We start from the raw sequence: 12,746 nt of genomic DNA on the forward strand, positions 1-12,746 counted from the left end.
GGGCAATTATTCCTCATTTAACCTACAATCATCATCCCTATAAATCAACTAAAAATTATGTAAAAAAGGGAAGGGATTTATCCGCCAAGGCGTTAAAAATGATTAAATCTCGCCTGGGTTGGGGAATGAGGATTCCAATTTAAGCAAGCACTGCATTACAGTTTATGGCAGATAACCTTAAACAATTGTGTTAAACAGGATGCTGCTTGTTTTAGTACCCCAAACCAGTCTGATATAAAAAGTGAATTAGGAGGAAGCAGGATTGAGCACACTCATTTTTCAGTCAGATGTGAATAAAGCCCCAATTCATCCCTTAAACACTGGAGGGACAACAGAGCCTGCCAGCCCATAATACAAGGCTGACCTTCTCTTTGGGCCTCGTGTTTGGCTGAGAGGAAAAGGTGCTGAAATTCAAATCAACAGCACAGTGAGCTCATGGGTCACTAGCAGAGAAGTCCTCCAGGGAGGCCCAAAATGGAAATTAATTAAAATTTGTGCTGCACATTGTCAAAGCCCACCACTATTGTTGCTCCCAATATTAATTTTTATTGTGGGCCAGTTGGGCTCCCCAGACACGTCTCTTGCTCTGCCCTCCCTTTTGTCTGGGCAAAAGGCTCCCAGATCAAAGCTGCATTTCAATGAAGTTTGCTATTCGTAAGTAGTAATTACAATATCAGCAGTTTTTACTGTCATTAAACAATGAACAATCATATTCAGATGGAGGAAAAGTCGCCCAGAGATTAAAAATGAAAAGGGTTGTCCCAGCAGAGAGGGGTTTGCTGTGGGGCTGCCAGGTGATTTGGACACCAGGAGGGGAATGGGGAGAGATGCAGAGGGGGAATTTACCTGGGTGCTGACCCCAAAGTCACAGAGCTTCACCTGGCCCCGCGTGTTCACCAACATATTGGAGGGCTTCACATCTGTTTGGGGGGAAAAATGGATTATCCACATTATCCTGGATAATAAATACACCATTTATAGAGAATATCCTCCATTGGAAGGGAGCCACATCCAAATCCAGCTCCTGGCCTAGCACAGGACAAGCCCAAATATCCAGGGAGCACTGGCATGGTGCCTCTTGATAGGGAATATTACAAATATTATTTCAAATGCAGTGATTTCTAAGTCAGCAGCACAGATAAAATTCCATATATATATATATATATATATAAAATACATCCTTTGCATACAGATATGAGATGGTATTTACACAGATGACTTTATACAATACTAAAAATCCACATTATTAAACCTGCAGGTCACACCAATCTGGAACAGACACCAAGCACACGGATGGACAGGAAAACTCACAGGGATTTTGACAAACTTGAAAATCAGCCTGGAAAAAGGATGGAATTACAGAGGAATAGATGGAATTACTGCACTTGGCCAGGGATTAATCCTGAACTCACAGGGATTTTACCAAATTGCAAAATCAGCCTGAAAAAGAAGATGGAATTCCAGAAATAAACCATCAATGTCCATTCCAAAACCAGAGCATCAGTGCAAATATCCTGATGCTGACTGCTCCTGCTGCCACAGGAAGTTGATGCACTGCTGTAAAATAAAATCAACTGGGAATAAACTCAACATCCAGCCTGGCTCTAGTGCAGGAAACACTGAACATCTTTGCAGTTCCAGGGATGCCAGTGGGGGAGCAGAACGTGCACGTTATAGCCTGGCTTAAACATGGGAAGATTAGAGCCTGGCTTTGCCTTCTTCTGTCAAAATGGATTAAAGGCAACAGCTTGAATCAGTGCCTCCTCTCAAAGTGAGCACTGGTTGGGGGCAGATGGATGAAACCCAACTAGAAAAGAACCTAATTTTGTTTATCATTAGGTTTGCCTTGCTTTAGCAGCTGTTTGCTGGTACCACAGGAGCTGCCTTAATTTGTCTCTGCGATGTAGAAATGCAGAACCTCAATTAAGAAGCTGATTAAAGCTCGCCTCTATTTGAGCTAAAAATCCAGATTAGAAATGGGAGCACCCAATAGTTCCTATAGACCCCAGGTGGATCAGTACTTAGGAAGTGAGGTATCAACACTGCTGGTACTGTAATTCCTGCAAATCCTGTAATTTCCCCAAAAAAAACCCCAGTCCTGAGCATGCAGAGGCTCAGTTTGTGTTTGCTGATCTCCATCTTTAGGAATTCCACCCACGTGCTGCACTTTTGATGGAGTTTTGCCTCCTCTGGAGCTGAGTGACTTTGCTAAATCCAAGCAGTTGTGCTGAGCACACCAGAGGCTCTCTCCTGAATCCTGAACAAGGTGCAGAATAATCCTGTTTCACCTTCTTCCTAAAAAGATGCAGCCACCTCTGAGCTGGGCTTGGCTGGGGGTGGAATGAGCCCAGCCCCAGGAGCACACAGGGAATGCTGGTATCCCAGGATGTCCAGCTGCTCCCAACTTTTAGGGGAAAACTGAGTCTAACCAGTTCTGCTTTTAGCTGCAACAAAAAGGATCCTGAAATCCTTCCACAAAGCAAGCTGAAAACATGAGAAAATCCTAAAAGGAAGAAAGCACTGGGAAATTTGCCCCTTAAGGATGGGGAGGGGAGGCTGGGGACCCTACAGAGCAAGGGGCAGTCACACAAACCCTGCAGGAGCAAACCCAAGCTGTCCTTCCAGCAGAACCAAACCCCACCAAATCAGGGAATTGACTCAAATATTTGCTGTACTTTTCAATGGCTGTGCTCCTTTCCTCAAAAAGGAAAGGAAGTGACAGCCCTGCACAAAATATCTGCTACTGAAAGCAGGGAGACAATCAGCTCATCAGCAAATCAGCCTCTTGGTCTCATCACCCACTTCAGTTAATGGGTTAAATATTTTTTTGGGTTTGGGAAACGAGTGTGCATAAATAATGTTCTGCACCATCTGCTTGTGATTAATATTAGTGTTGAGAAGTGAAAGAATTTAAACAAGAGCCAAAAGGGGTCATTATGCTCCCATTACCAGGGCTTGCTTAATACAAATGATTTCTATGAAGCATCATTATAGAGGATGAACAAGTTCTCCTCGTGATGGAGCTGCCTGAGTAGTTTCACCTCCCTGCAAACAAACAGGACCTCCAAGCTCTTACTCACCAGTAAATAGAACCATCAGAGGTTCAGCTTTTGAACACCAAACATTTCACTCCTTGGTGGCATTGAAAAGCAAACAGATTCATGATTGTGTGAGGGGGGGAAAAAAAAAAGAAAAAAACAAAGCCCTGAGACGCTTTAAAAGCTGTCTCTTGACTTCTCCTGGCTTTTAAAAACAGCAAACAGCAAGAGGCTGGGTTCAAGGAAGGCAGCAGCGTGGTTTGGCAGAGGCCAGGATTAATTTTTTTTTTTTTTAAATAAGCCTTAAGTGGTCCGTGAGTAGGCAAGCTTTACATACAAACATAAATAAACGTACGGAAACACAGAATGTGTGTTCAGCTTTACATACAGACATAAATAAATGCATGGAAACACAGAATCCTGGGATGGCTTGGGTGGGAAGGGACCTTCAAGCTCATTCTGTCCCCCCTGCCATGGGCAGGGACAGCTTCTACCATCCCAGGTTGGTAATTCCCCAAACACCCCTGGATTTGTGTCTGTGCTCCACTGGGTGGCCCTGATGCTGATTATATCCCCCAGAAACAAAACAGGAGTGGGGAGAGGCAAACATGCAGCTCTGGACATCTCTGGTGAAATCATCAGCAAACAATCAGATGGGTTTTTACCTTTAACAAAAGCTTTGGTCAAATTCTGCCTGCCCAGAGGCGTGGCTTGTTCACCTCAAGCCTTTCAAAAAAGCTTGGATTTAATGATCTTAAAGGTTTTTTCCCCAACCTTAATCTTTCTATGATTCTATGGCTTATGAAAAGCAAATGGAAATTCTATCTACAGCGTTTTGACATAATAATAACATTATTATTATTAGTAATAACAGCAATAATAATGGTGAGAAGATGGGAATGTTCTTCTAGTGCCTGTCCCTCTCAGCCAGAACAAAGAGGAGTGGAATATCCTTGGATTTCTGGTGTCCTGGGAAAAGGAGATGATCTGAGTGATGCACAGACCTCCTCCTGCCACAGAGCAGATCTCCAGATCCTCAATTCTCCCTCATTTCAAACCAGCAACACTTCCAGAACTCCCATTTAAAACTTAACCAGGAACTGAGGTGCCCAAACCATGAAATAAATAAATATTTGTAATATATATAAACAGCCCCAGTACTCAGCCAAGTCACCAATCCAGCTCAGTACAATTAAACACAAGTGGGTAACATTGATTTCCTGCAATTCCTTTAAGAAGCAGGTGTGAACAAAGCAAAACACAGCAGATAAAATGCACACGGTCTATACTTATTCTTGAACTTAACAGATTCTGGTTTGTCTTTAGACAAACTTTGACTTTGTACATGATTAGACTTGTTTAATTGCTAATTCTGTTTTAAATCTAAGTTAATTTCTCATTACCCTTCCATTTCTACTTCTTATCCTCTGGGGAAAAGAGCACACTTATCATTGGGACATTCTCACATCTTCCAAGGAAGTGGTGGAGGTGTTAATCTTATGTTTATGTTTGATGTGGGTGTGATGACTCCAGCTCGGGTTTATTAATATGCACGGCTATCACCTCATTAGTTGTGAGGTTTGTTTTGAAGTGAAGCTGTAATATTTGCTGAGATGTCTGATCTGCAATAAAAGACTTGCTCATTGTTTGTTTCCTTCTCTTAAATTCCCTGCTCCAGCACACAGCTCTGCCCTGGGACTTGTGCAGCCATTCTTTGGAAATTCCAGACTCTACTGCTCTGCCCTGGGTGACACAGCAGGAAAATCAGGAGCCAAAATTCCTTCTCTTACCTGTGAGCATCAGAATCAGGAGAGAGCTGAAGGACATCACCTGCAGAAATAATCACCTGCCTGCCATTCCATCCCTCTGCCCCTGCTTTGAAGATACAGAAATTCACTTTTTCTGTATCCTAAAAATGGGTAAAATAATGCAATTCTGAACCTGGAATGCTCATTGTGCCCTCCATGGTGTTCTGCAATGCTGGGTCAATCCAGCAACAGAGCAAGGCCAGAAAAATCAGAATAGTGATGAAAAATCAGATTCTGAGCTTTTCTTCAGACCACAGCAAGGACCAAACATCATTCATCAAAATCCCAGAGCTGCTCCTCAATCAAGACAAGGAAACCCAGGCAGGAGGAGAGATTTTGTTCTACTGGCACAGCAAAAATCTGAACCTGGTTCTAAATATACAGCAGCACACCAAGAAAATGTTACAGCATTATACTCTCTCCAAATCACAATTGAGGGTGTGAGGGGCTGAGGAGGAGCCATGAGGGTGTGAGGGGCTGAGGAGGAGCCATGAGGGTGTGAGGGGCTGAGGAGGAGCCATGAGGGTGTGAGGGGTTGAGGAGCCATGAGGTTGTGAGGCCGTGAGGGGCTGAGGAGGAACCATGAGGGTGTGAGGGCTGTGACAGGCTGAGGAGTCATGAGGGTATGAGGCTGTGAGGGACCGAGGAGGGGCTGGAGCCATGAGGGTGTGAAGGCTGTGAGGGGCTAAGGAGGAGCCATGCGGGTGTGAGGCCGTGAGGGGCCGAAGAGGAGCCATGCAGGTGTGAGGGCTGTGAGGGGCCGAAGAGGAGCCATGAGGGTGTGAGGGGCTGAGGAGGAGCCATGAGGGTGTGAGGGCTCTGAGGCACTGAGGAGGAGCCATGCAGGTATGATGCCATGAGGGGTTGAGGAGGAGCCATGCGGGTGTGAGGCCGTGAGGGCGTGAAGGGCTGAGCCGATTTGGATGGTAAAGCACAGCTGAATAATTGAATTTTCCAGTCTTCAAAGAGCCATGGCAAAGAATTCCATGTTCAACTGGAGTTTCAGTGCCTTGCTCAAGAGGGTCTGCCCTGAAAATCCTGGCAATTTGTAATTCCCACCTTGGCTGCAGTCGCTGCTGGGGAGTTGGGATGGTGAGAAATGAGGGAAGGATGGAGGAGAAATGGATAAATTTCACACTGAGGGACTGCCTGGACATGATTTTACAGATCTGAGCCTCCAGCAACACTTGTGGCTGTCACATGAGATTTCTGAAGCACCAAACAAAATTCATTGCCTATTTTCTGTTTCCACTACCAATCAAACATCTCATTTCCACGCTGATTTTTTCCACTGGGCACCTGTTTGCAACCCTAAGCTTCTAAATCCCTGTAAAATTCATTTCTCTCCTCAGTCCTTTTCTTTTCAGGGGAGGAGGGAGGGCAATAAAAGAGCAATAAAAATGTTTTACAAGAAAGTGTGCAAGGTTAATGAGTAAGATTCATTCTGCATTACCCCAGCAGACTCCAGGCAGATGTTTGCTTGGTCTTTGGAGAAAGTGATGTTAAAATTTCATTGGAAAACAAAAAACATCTGATACTCACCTCTGTGTAAAATCTTCAGACTCCATAAATAGGTCAGGCCTTTCACAACCTTTAGGTGGAAGAAAGAAAAAAATCACATTTAGGGATTCCTGACAGGAATTTTTCAGCTGGGGTGGGAGATCAGAGCAGCCAGGTCTAAGAATGAAGGCAGGAGCAGGAAAAGGGGAGACCCCACCTCCCTCCCAGGTGAGCCCCTGCTAAAAACCTGCAGCAGCTCCTTCATTAATGCACAAATTAATAATACCCACATTAATTTCTTGCCAGGAGCTGTAAGCTGAACTCAGCTGAGCTCACACTGAATCCCTTCAGGCATCTCAGTGGATCTTTAATTCACCTGCCCTTGCTGGGGTGTTAAAAACCATGAAGGCCAAAGGATGGAATGATTTGTCTTCTTGAAAAAGGCCAGAAACCAAGAAAATCTCTCAACAACCTCTTCCACTTCATCCTCCCTTCCCTTTCTTTCCCTTTGCTGCATCCTGTGCCTTTTCCTTTGCTTTCTTTTATTTACTTAATGCAAACATGGAACTTTTCTTCTTGAACTGTGAAAAATTCCCTCATTCTTCTCTCATGTTGGACCAAACACAAATCCTGCTGCCTCTCACAGCAGAGAAAGTACAGCTCCTAAAACACAACAGCTAGAAGTGGATACGACTTCTAAACCCAAATACAATTCCTAAAAACAAATATGACTCCTGAAATACAACTACTATGTTCATACATAAAAAATAAATAAAAGTGAATACAACTCCTAAAATAAAATTCCTAAAAGGAAATACAGTTCCTAAAAGTAAATACAATTTGGTCAAATTCTGCCTGCCCAGAGGTGTGGCTTGTTCACCTCAAGCCTTTCAAAAAGCTTGGATTTAATGATCTTAAAGGGTTTTTTCCGACCTTAATCTTTCCACGATTCCACGGCTTATGAAAAGCAAATGGAAATTTTATCTACAGTGTTTTGACATAATAACACCAGCAATAACATTAAAATAATAATATTATTATTAAACTAATAACAACAATAACAATAATAATAATAATAAGTTGTACCAACGCAAAAACATATCAAGGAGACGAACATTTCAAGCTTCCTCCAACGGCCAAAGGGATTTTCAGAACAGTAAACTCTTTGATTATTAAAAATGTTTTTAGACTATTGAAAAATCTTTAAAACCATAGGAAACTATTTTGTTTAAAGCAAGCATCCATTTAAAAAAAAAAAGGAAACATTTCTCAGGAATCAAATCAACAGCTGTGAGTTATTAAACATCTTTATTATGGAACATGTGCTGGGTAAGCAGTGAGGGAAGCCATGGAATTAACCAAACTCTCCCTTCAGACTCTCTGGGTGTACAAAGGAATAAAAAAGGAGTTTTTCCCTTTATCCTGGGCTGTAAATCTGCTCACAGGAGCCCCCCAAATGGACTCAGCTCGTTATTCACTCCCCTTACATTTGCCTATTAGGGAAGGACTCTCAAGCATTAAATATTATTCTAAAACTGGAGGGGAGAATCTTTTGATTGAAGCTGGAGCAGGAATTATTGGTATTCAGTAAAGGAGGTTTTACAACAATGCCTTGACAAAGCCTTGACACAAAAAGTGCTTCCACCTGCTGTCAATCTCTCACTCTGCTGACAGTTCAAGTGCACATCCTTTCAGGGAGAGCTTCAATCAACAGCAGCGCTCAAAACACAGAGCACAATGTCACTGCTCCAGCAATGGAAGGGAAAATAAATGTGTGAAGAGGCAAGCCAAGGCAGAGAGGCTCTGACAGCCCCAGCCCAGCTCAGGAGGGAGCAGCACCACCCCAGGAGTGGCCACAGCGTCACTTTGGGGCTCCCAAAATCTGCTTTTCCTTGAGAAAACACTCCAGCTCTCCACAGAAATAAAAACAGGAGGAAGGAGAGGGATTTGGAGAGGTTTCCCCTTCTCACTGAGCACAGGGTGCCCAGAGCAGCTGTGGCTGCCCCTGGATCCCTGGAATGTCCAAGGCCAGGTTGGACAGGAAGCCATTCCCTGTGTCCTGCCCTCGTCCCAGTCCCTCTCCAGCTCTCCTGGAGCCCCTTTAGGCTCTGCAGGAGGCTGTGAGCTCTCCCTGACTCCTTCCCCTCTCCAAGTGAACATTCCCAGCTCTCTCCAGCCCCTGGAGCAGCTCTGGGGCCTCTCTGGAATTGCTCCACATCCATCCAAGTCTGGTTGAGAAGGCAGAAGATGAGAAAGACAAACCCAGTGGTGCCTATTTAGGTTGGAAAAGCCCTCCCAGATCAACTAGTCCAAGCCCAGAAATCCCAAAGCTGGAGCCAGGCCAGAGAAGTGCTGGGATGCAGGGAATGCCTGCATGTGCTGCATCCTTTTCCTCTGGAAAGGGCTTCACTTAAAAACTTCCACAAATTGCAATTAACAGATGTGCAGGTCACACACGTTATCAAGCAGCTTCCACGAATTCATGCACTGGACATGTCTTGGGAGAATAAAAAAAATACTGTGGACATGGGGAAGGGAATAAAACCAGACTGGGGAAAAAAAAAAATGGAAGCTGCAGGTTTTGTCAACAAAATCCATCCATGGAGCTGCAGCTTTTGTCTGGCACTCTCCTCCTTCAGCACCCCCAGGATCTGGGTAATCCCAAGGTGTTCAGGGGGATTACAAGGACTCAGCACAAAGGTGCCCCAGCCCCCTAAAAAGGCTCTGCTGCCCCCTCAGACACAGCGTGGGGAGACTCAAAGGAGCCACTGAGCAATTCCAGGGAAAACAAAAGGCTTCTGCTGCCTCCTTCCAACAACTCCACTGTGCCAAAAATCAGCACCAGAGCAGAGGAGCTGCCAGGGCTGGTTCAACCTCAGTGCTCACCTTCTGCTCCCAGAGCAGCAGAAAAGGGTGAAGCTTCCCTGCTCTGAAGCTCCTTTGTTCCCCTCCTTCCTGAGCCCCTGCTCTGCAGTGGGCATGGGAAGCAGGAAATCAAAACTAGGAAAAGTGAAATATCCATGCCAGGGAGTCACTGTCACAAGCAGGAAACAGGAAATAAAATAAGTAGGAAAAGTGAAATATCCATGTCAGGGAGTCAGGCTCACAAGCAGGAAACAGGAAATAAAATAAGTAGGAAAAGTGAAATATCCATGTCAGGGAGTCAGGCTCCCAGGCTGACTGATCAGGGACAAAATGACCCCAAGGGGAATGAAAAAATCCAGACATGGAGACACAAAAGGTGGAGCTGGAGCAGCAGCATTAGGGGTGAGAGGAAAACTGGAGGAGAACATCTGTGGAATGGCAAGGGGAGGATGGGGGAGAGATAAAACCAAGGTGTGACGGATTAAACCCACACCAAGATCAGGAAAACAAGGAATGAGCAGCTGAGGGAACACTGGAAGCCCATCCCAGATTATCAAACCATCCTCATCCTCATCAGGAAAATGGGGATACTGTGAGCAACTTCCCACTCACTGCTCCAGAGAGGAGAGGAGATGAAAGATTCTCCCTCTGAACTGAGGTGAAAAGCACTCAAACTCCACAAGGAACTGCCAGGTACATAATGAGCAGATTTGAAGCTGCTCAGAGGAAACAGCATCAGAGAGGGATGTTCATCACCCTGGGCAGGCCACACAAATTAAGAGGAAAGGAGAGCTGTGAATTACAATGAACAGAGACTAAATAGCTGCCTGTGTTGGATTAAAGGATTTAAATTGTCAGCTTGATGTATAATGAATGTGAAAAGCCAGCACTTAATTAAATGGCACATGATAGAATAACTTTGTTATGCTTTAAACTGCTTAAGTTATCAAAGTACTCCTTATATTTGGCAATTGTTTTGCAGTATCTCCCTCCCTGGTGAGATCCACTGAGACACTGGTCATTACCCTCTGCTCAGCTGTGGGGAAAGATGGTTTTTTTGAACTTTTGAATTTTCTGTTGGTTTGTAATTTGAGTTTTCAATCGTGGCCAGTGAATTTTCAGCAGCTGAAGGCTGCAGAGCCCCAAGGATGAGCTACCAGGGGCTTTAAGGCTCCCACTGTCAACACCTCAAGACCAAACCCAGGAGATCTGAGGGTTCTTCTGACAGCACAGCCTCACCACCCCAAAAATGACCCCAATTAACCCTGCCCTGGGGCTGCTCAGGTGTGGAAGGGGTGAGAGACCAGCCCGTGACCAGCTCTGGCTTGTGCCAAGGGAGAAACTTCATCCTCCTTGAGCAGAACACAGAAAATCTGTTCTGCCTCTGCATTTTGGTGGCAGGAACCAACTCAACCCTCCAACAAAAGCCACTGAGCAACCTAAGAGAGAGGGGGCTGGAAAACCAAGGGAGTCTCTCTGGACAGAATAAGGACAGCCAGCTGGAAATCACACACTCAGAGACAAAGCATTCCCAGAGAGCTCCTGAGTCACCTCCTGAAGGCACCACAGAGAGCAGAAGGCCTAAAGGGCTGATTAAAGAAATAATTTAATAAACCAAGGTGATTAAAAGCACTTCTCCATCCTGATGGGAAGAAATGCGGACAGGAAGGGATGTGACCACACAGACTTCCAGCAAATTCTTTTGTTTCCTCACCCCACTGAATTTACCCCCATCCTTTCACACAGATTTGAGCAAAGAATCCTGGAATGGCTTGGGTTGGGAGGGACCTTAAATCCAATCCAGTGCCAGCCCTGCCATGGCAGGGACACCTCCCACTGTCCCAGGCTGCTCCAAGCCCCATCCAACCTGGCCTTGGGCACTGCCAGGGATCCAGGGGCAGCCACAGCTGCTCTGGGAATTCTAGTCCAGCCAGGAATTCCTTCCCAAAATCCATCTAAAGCTCCACTTTTCCACTCTGAAGCCATTCCCTGTGTCCTGTCCCTCCATCCCTTGTCCCCAAGTCCCTCTCCAGCTCTCCCTGGAGCCCTCTCCTCTCCAGGCTGGACCATCCCAGCTCCCACCTTTCCCTCACATCAGTCCCATCCCTCCCAGATCTCATGAGCCTCCAGAGCTTGTGTTGGTCACTCCCAAGGAGGTTTTCCTTTATCCCAGAGCCTCTGAGCACAGGGGATGGTTTGGAGGAGCAGGAGAGAGGAAGGACCCTCCTCTCACACGGATCCTGGAGCTGCCCCAGCATCCTAATGAACACCCACACCCAGATTTTCCACCCCCACAGTCAAAAACAGAGATAAAAAGCAATAAATTACTCACAGCCACCGCTATCCTTCCGAGAACGTGTTCTGGAATTTTTCTATAAACATCCAGAGACCCCCCTGCAGGGACAAACAGCACGTGCTCAGGTGGATGAAACAGTGCCCCAGATTTGAAGCCCCAAGGGTTTTCTAGGCCTTGGTTATTAATAAAAACACCATCAGTGATAGAGCAGCAACTGTGGCAGAAATAACTGACCTTAAAAACCTCCCAAACTCTGCATCAACACACAAAACAGCACTCAGGGAGTTTCTTACCACATCCCCTGATTTCTGATCAGGGATGCAATGATACTCAGAAAACAGCAGTGACAAAATGTTAGAAAACCTTCCAGTCATAAATATCAACATTAAAGAACTCCAAACTGTGTGGAAAAATGTCTTGGGGAATAACAAAATCATTCAAAAAAGCAGATTTCAAGGGCCAAAGTATCCCAACTCTTGTCCCCAAAAGCTGGTGCTACCATTCTGTGGTATCCAATATTTATATTAATGATTAAATGGATATAAACATCCAATTAAATGGATATAAATAACCATTGAAATTGATATAAATATCCAATTAAATGGATATAAATAGCCATTGAAATGGATGTAAATGTCCATTTTATATCCATGATTAAAGCCATCTCCTCCTGACATCACACCAGGGAGGGTTTGGCCATGTCCACAGCAATGCCTGAAATAAAATTCCTGGAGTTCCTGGAGAAGCAGTTGGAAGTTTTCCCAGTAAATCCAGAATGGGAAAGAACCTGGCACAGCCCTGCCAGCATCCCCCATTCATGGGAACATGGGATTCCCTCTAAATCCCTACAGACATTCCCAAGGGATTGGGAAACCTCCCTCCTGTTCTGCAAAAAAACCTCCTGATCAAACCAGAGTCCAAAATGTCTCCAGGCTGAAACACAAATTCTTAAGGCAAGAAAAGGAATTTGAAATTGAGGATTAAAAATCTGGCAAACTGCTGCACCAGGGCATTCCTCCTGCTTTTCCTCAGGAATACCCCAAATTCCCCAGCCAAGGGCTGGGACACCTCAGTCATTCCGGGCTGTGGGGTCAGGGATGGTTTTGGGGTGAGGATTCACGTGGGGAGGAACGAGAGGGACTCCAAAAGGAACTCGGCAGCGAGCTGGGAAACAGCTGGGCTGGAAAATAACTCCTTGCCTGGTAATTAAGAGACCATTTCCACTGCAAACACCCAGGA

At 45.2% G+C, this 12,746-nt stretch overlaps 1 protein-coding gene across 2 annotated transcripts in view; it reads right to left on the minus strand.

The window, feature by feature from the left end:
• MAP2K5 (mitogen-activated protein kinase kinase 5) overlaps nucleotides 1-12,746 on the minus strand; it is a 115,400-nt gene that overhangs the window by 58,365 nt on the left and 44,289 nt on the right. For both annotated transcript variants that reach the window (XM_041469112.1, XM_041469111.1), the window contains exons 12-14: nucleotides 11,544-11,605; nucleotides 6,389-6,437; nucleotides 847-920 (exon numbers count right to left, since the gene is read on the minus strand). In XM_041469112.1, the coding sequence (XP_041325046.1) occupies nucleotides 847-920; nucleotides 6,389-6,437; nucleotides 11,544-11,605 (185 nt within the window). The remainder of the gene's footprint in view (nucleotides 1-846; nucleotides 921-6,388; nucleotides 6,438-11,543; nucleotides 11,606-12,746) is intronic.

Source organism: Pyrgilauda ruficollis, unplaced genomic scaffold (genome assembly GCF_017590135.1).
Source record: "Pyrgilauda ruficollis isolate IOZ18807 unplaced genomic scaffold, ASM1759013v1 scaffold23, whole genome shotgun sequence".
NCBI lineage: Eukaryota > Metazoa > Chordata > Aves > Passeriformes > Passeridae > Pyrgilauda > Pyrgilauda ruficollis.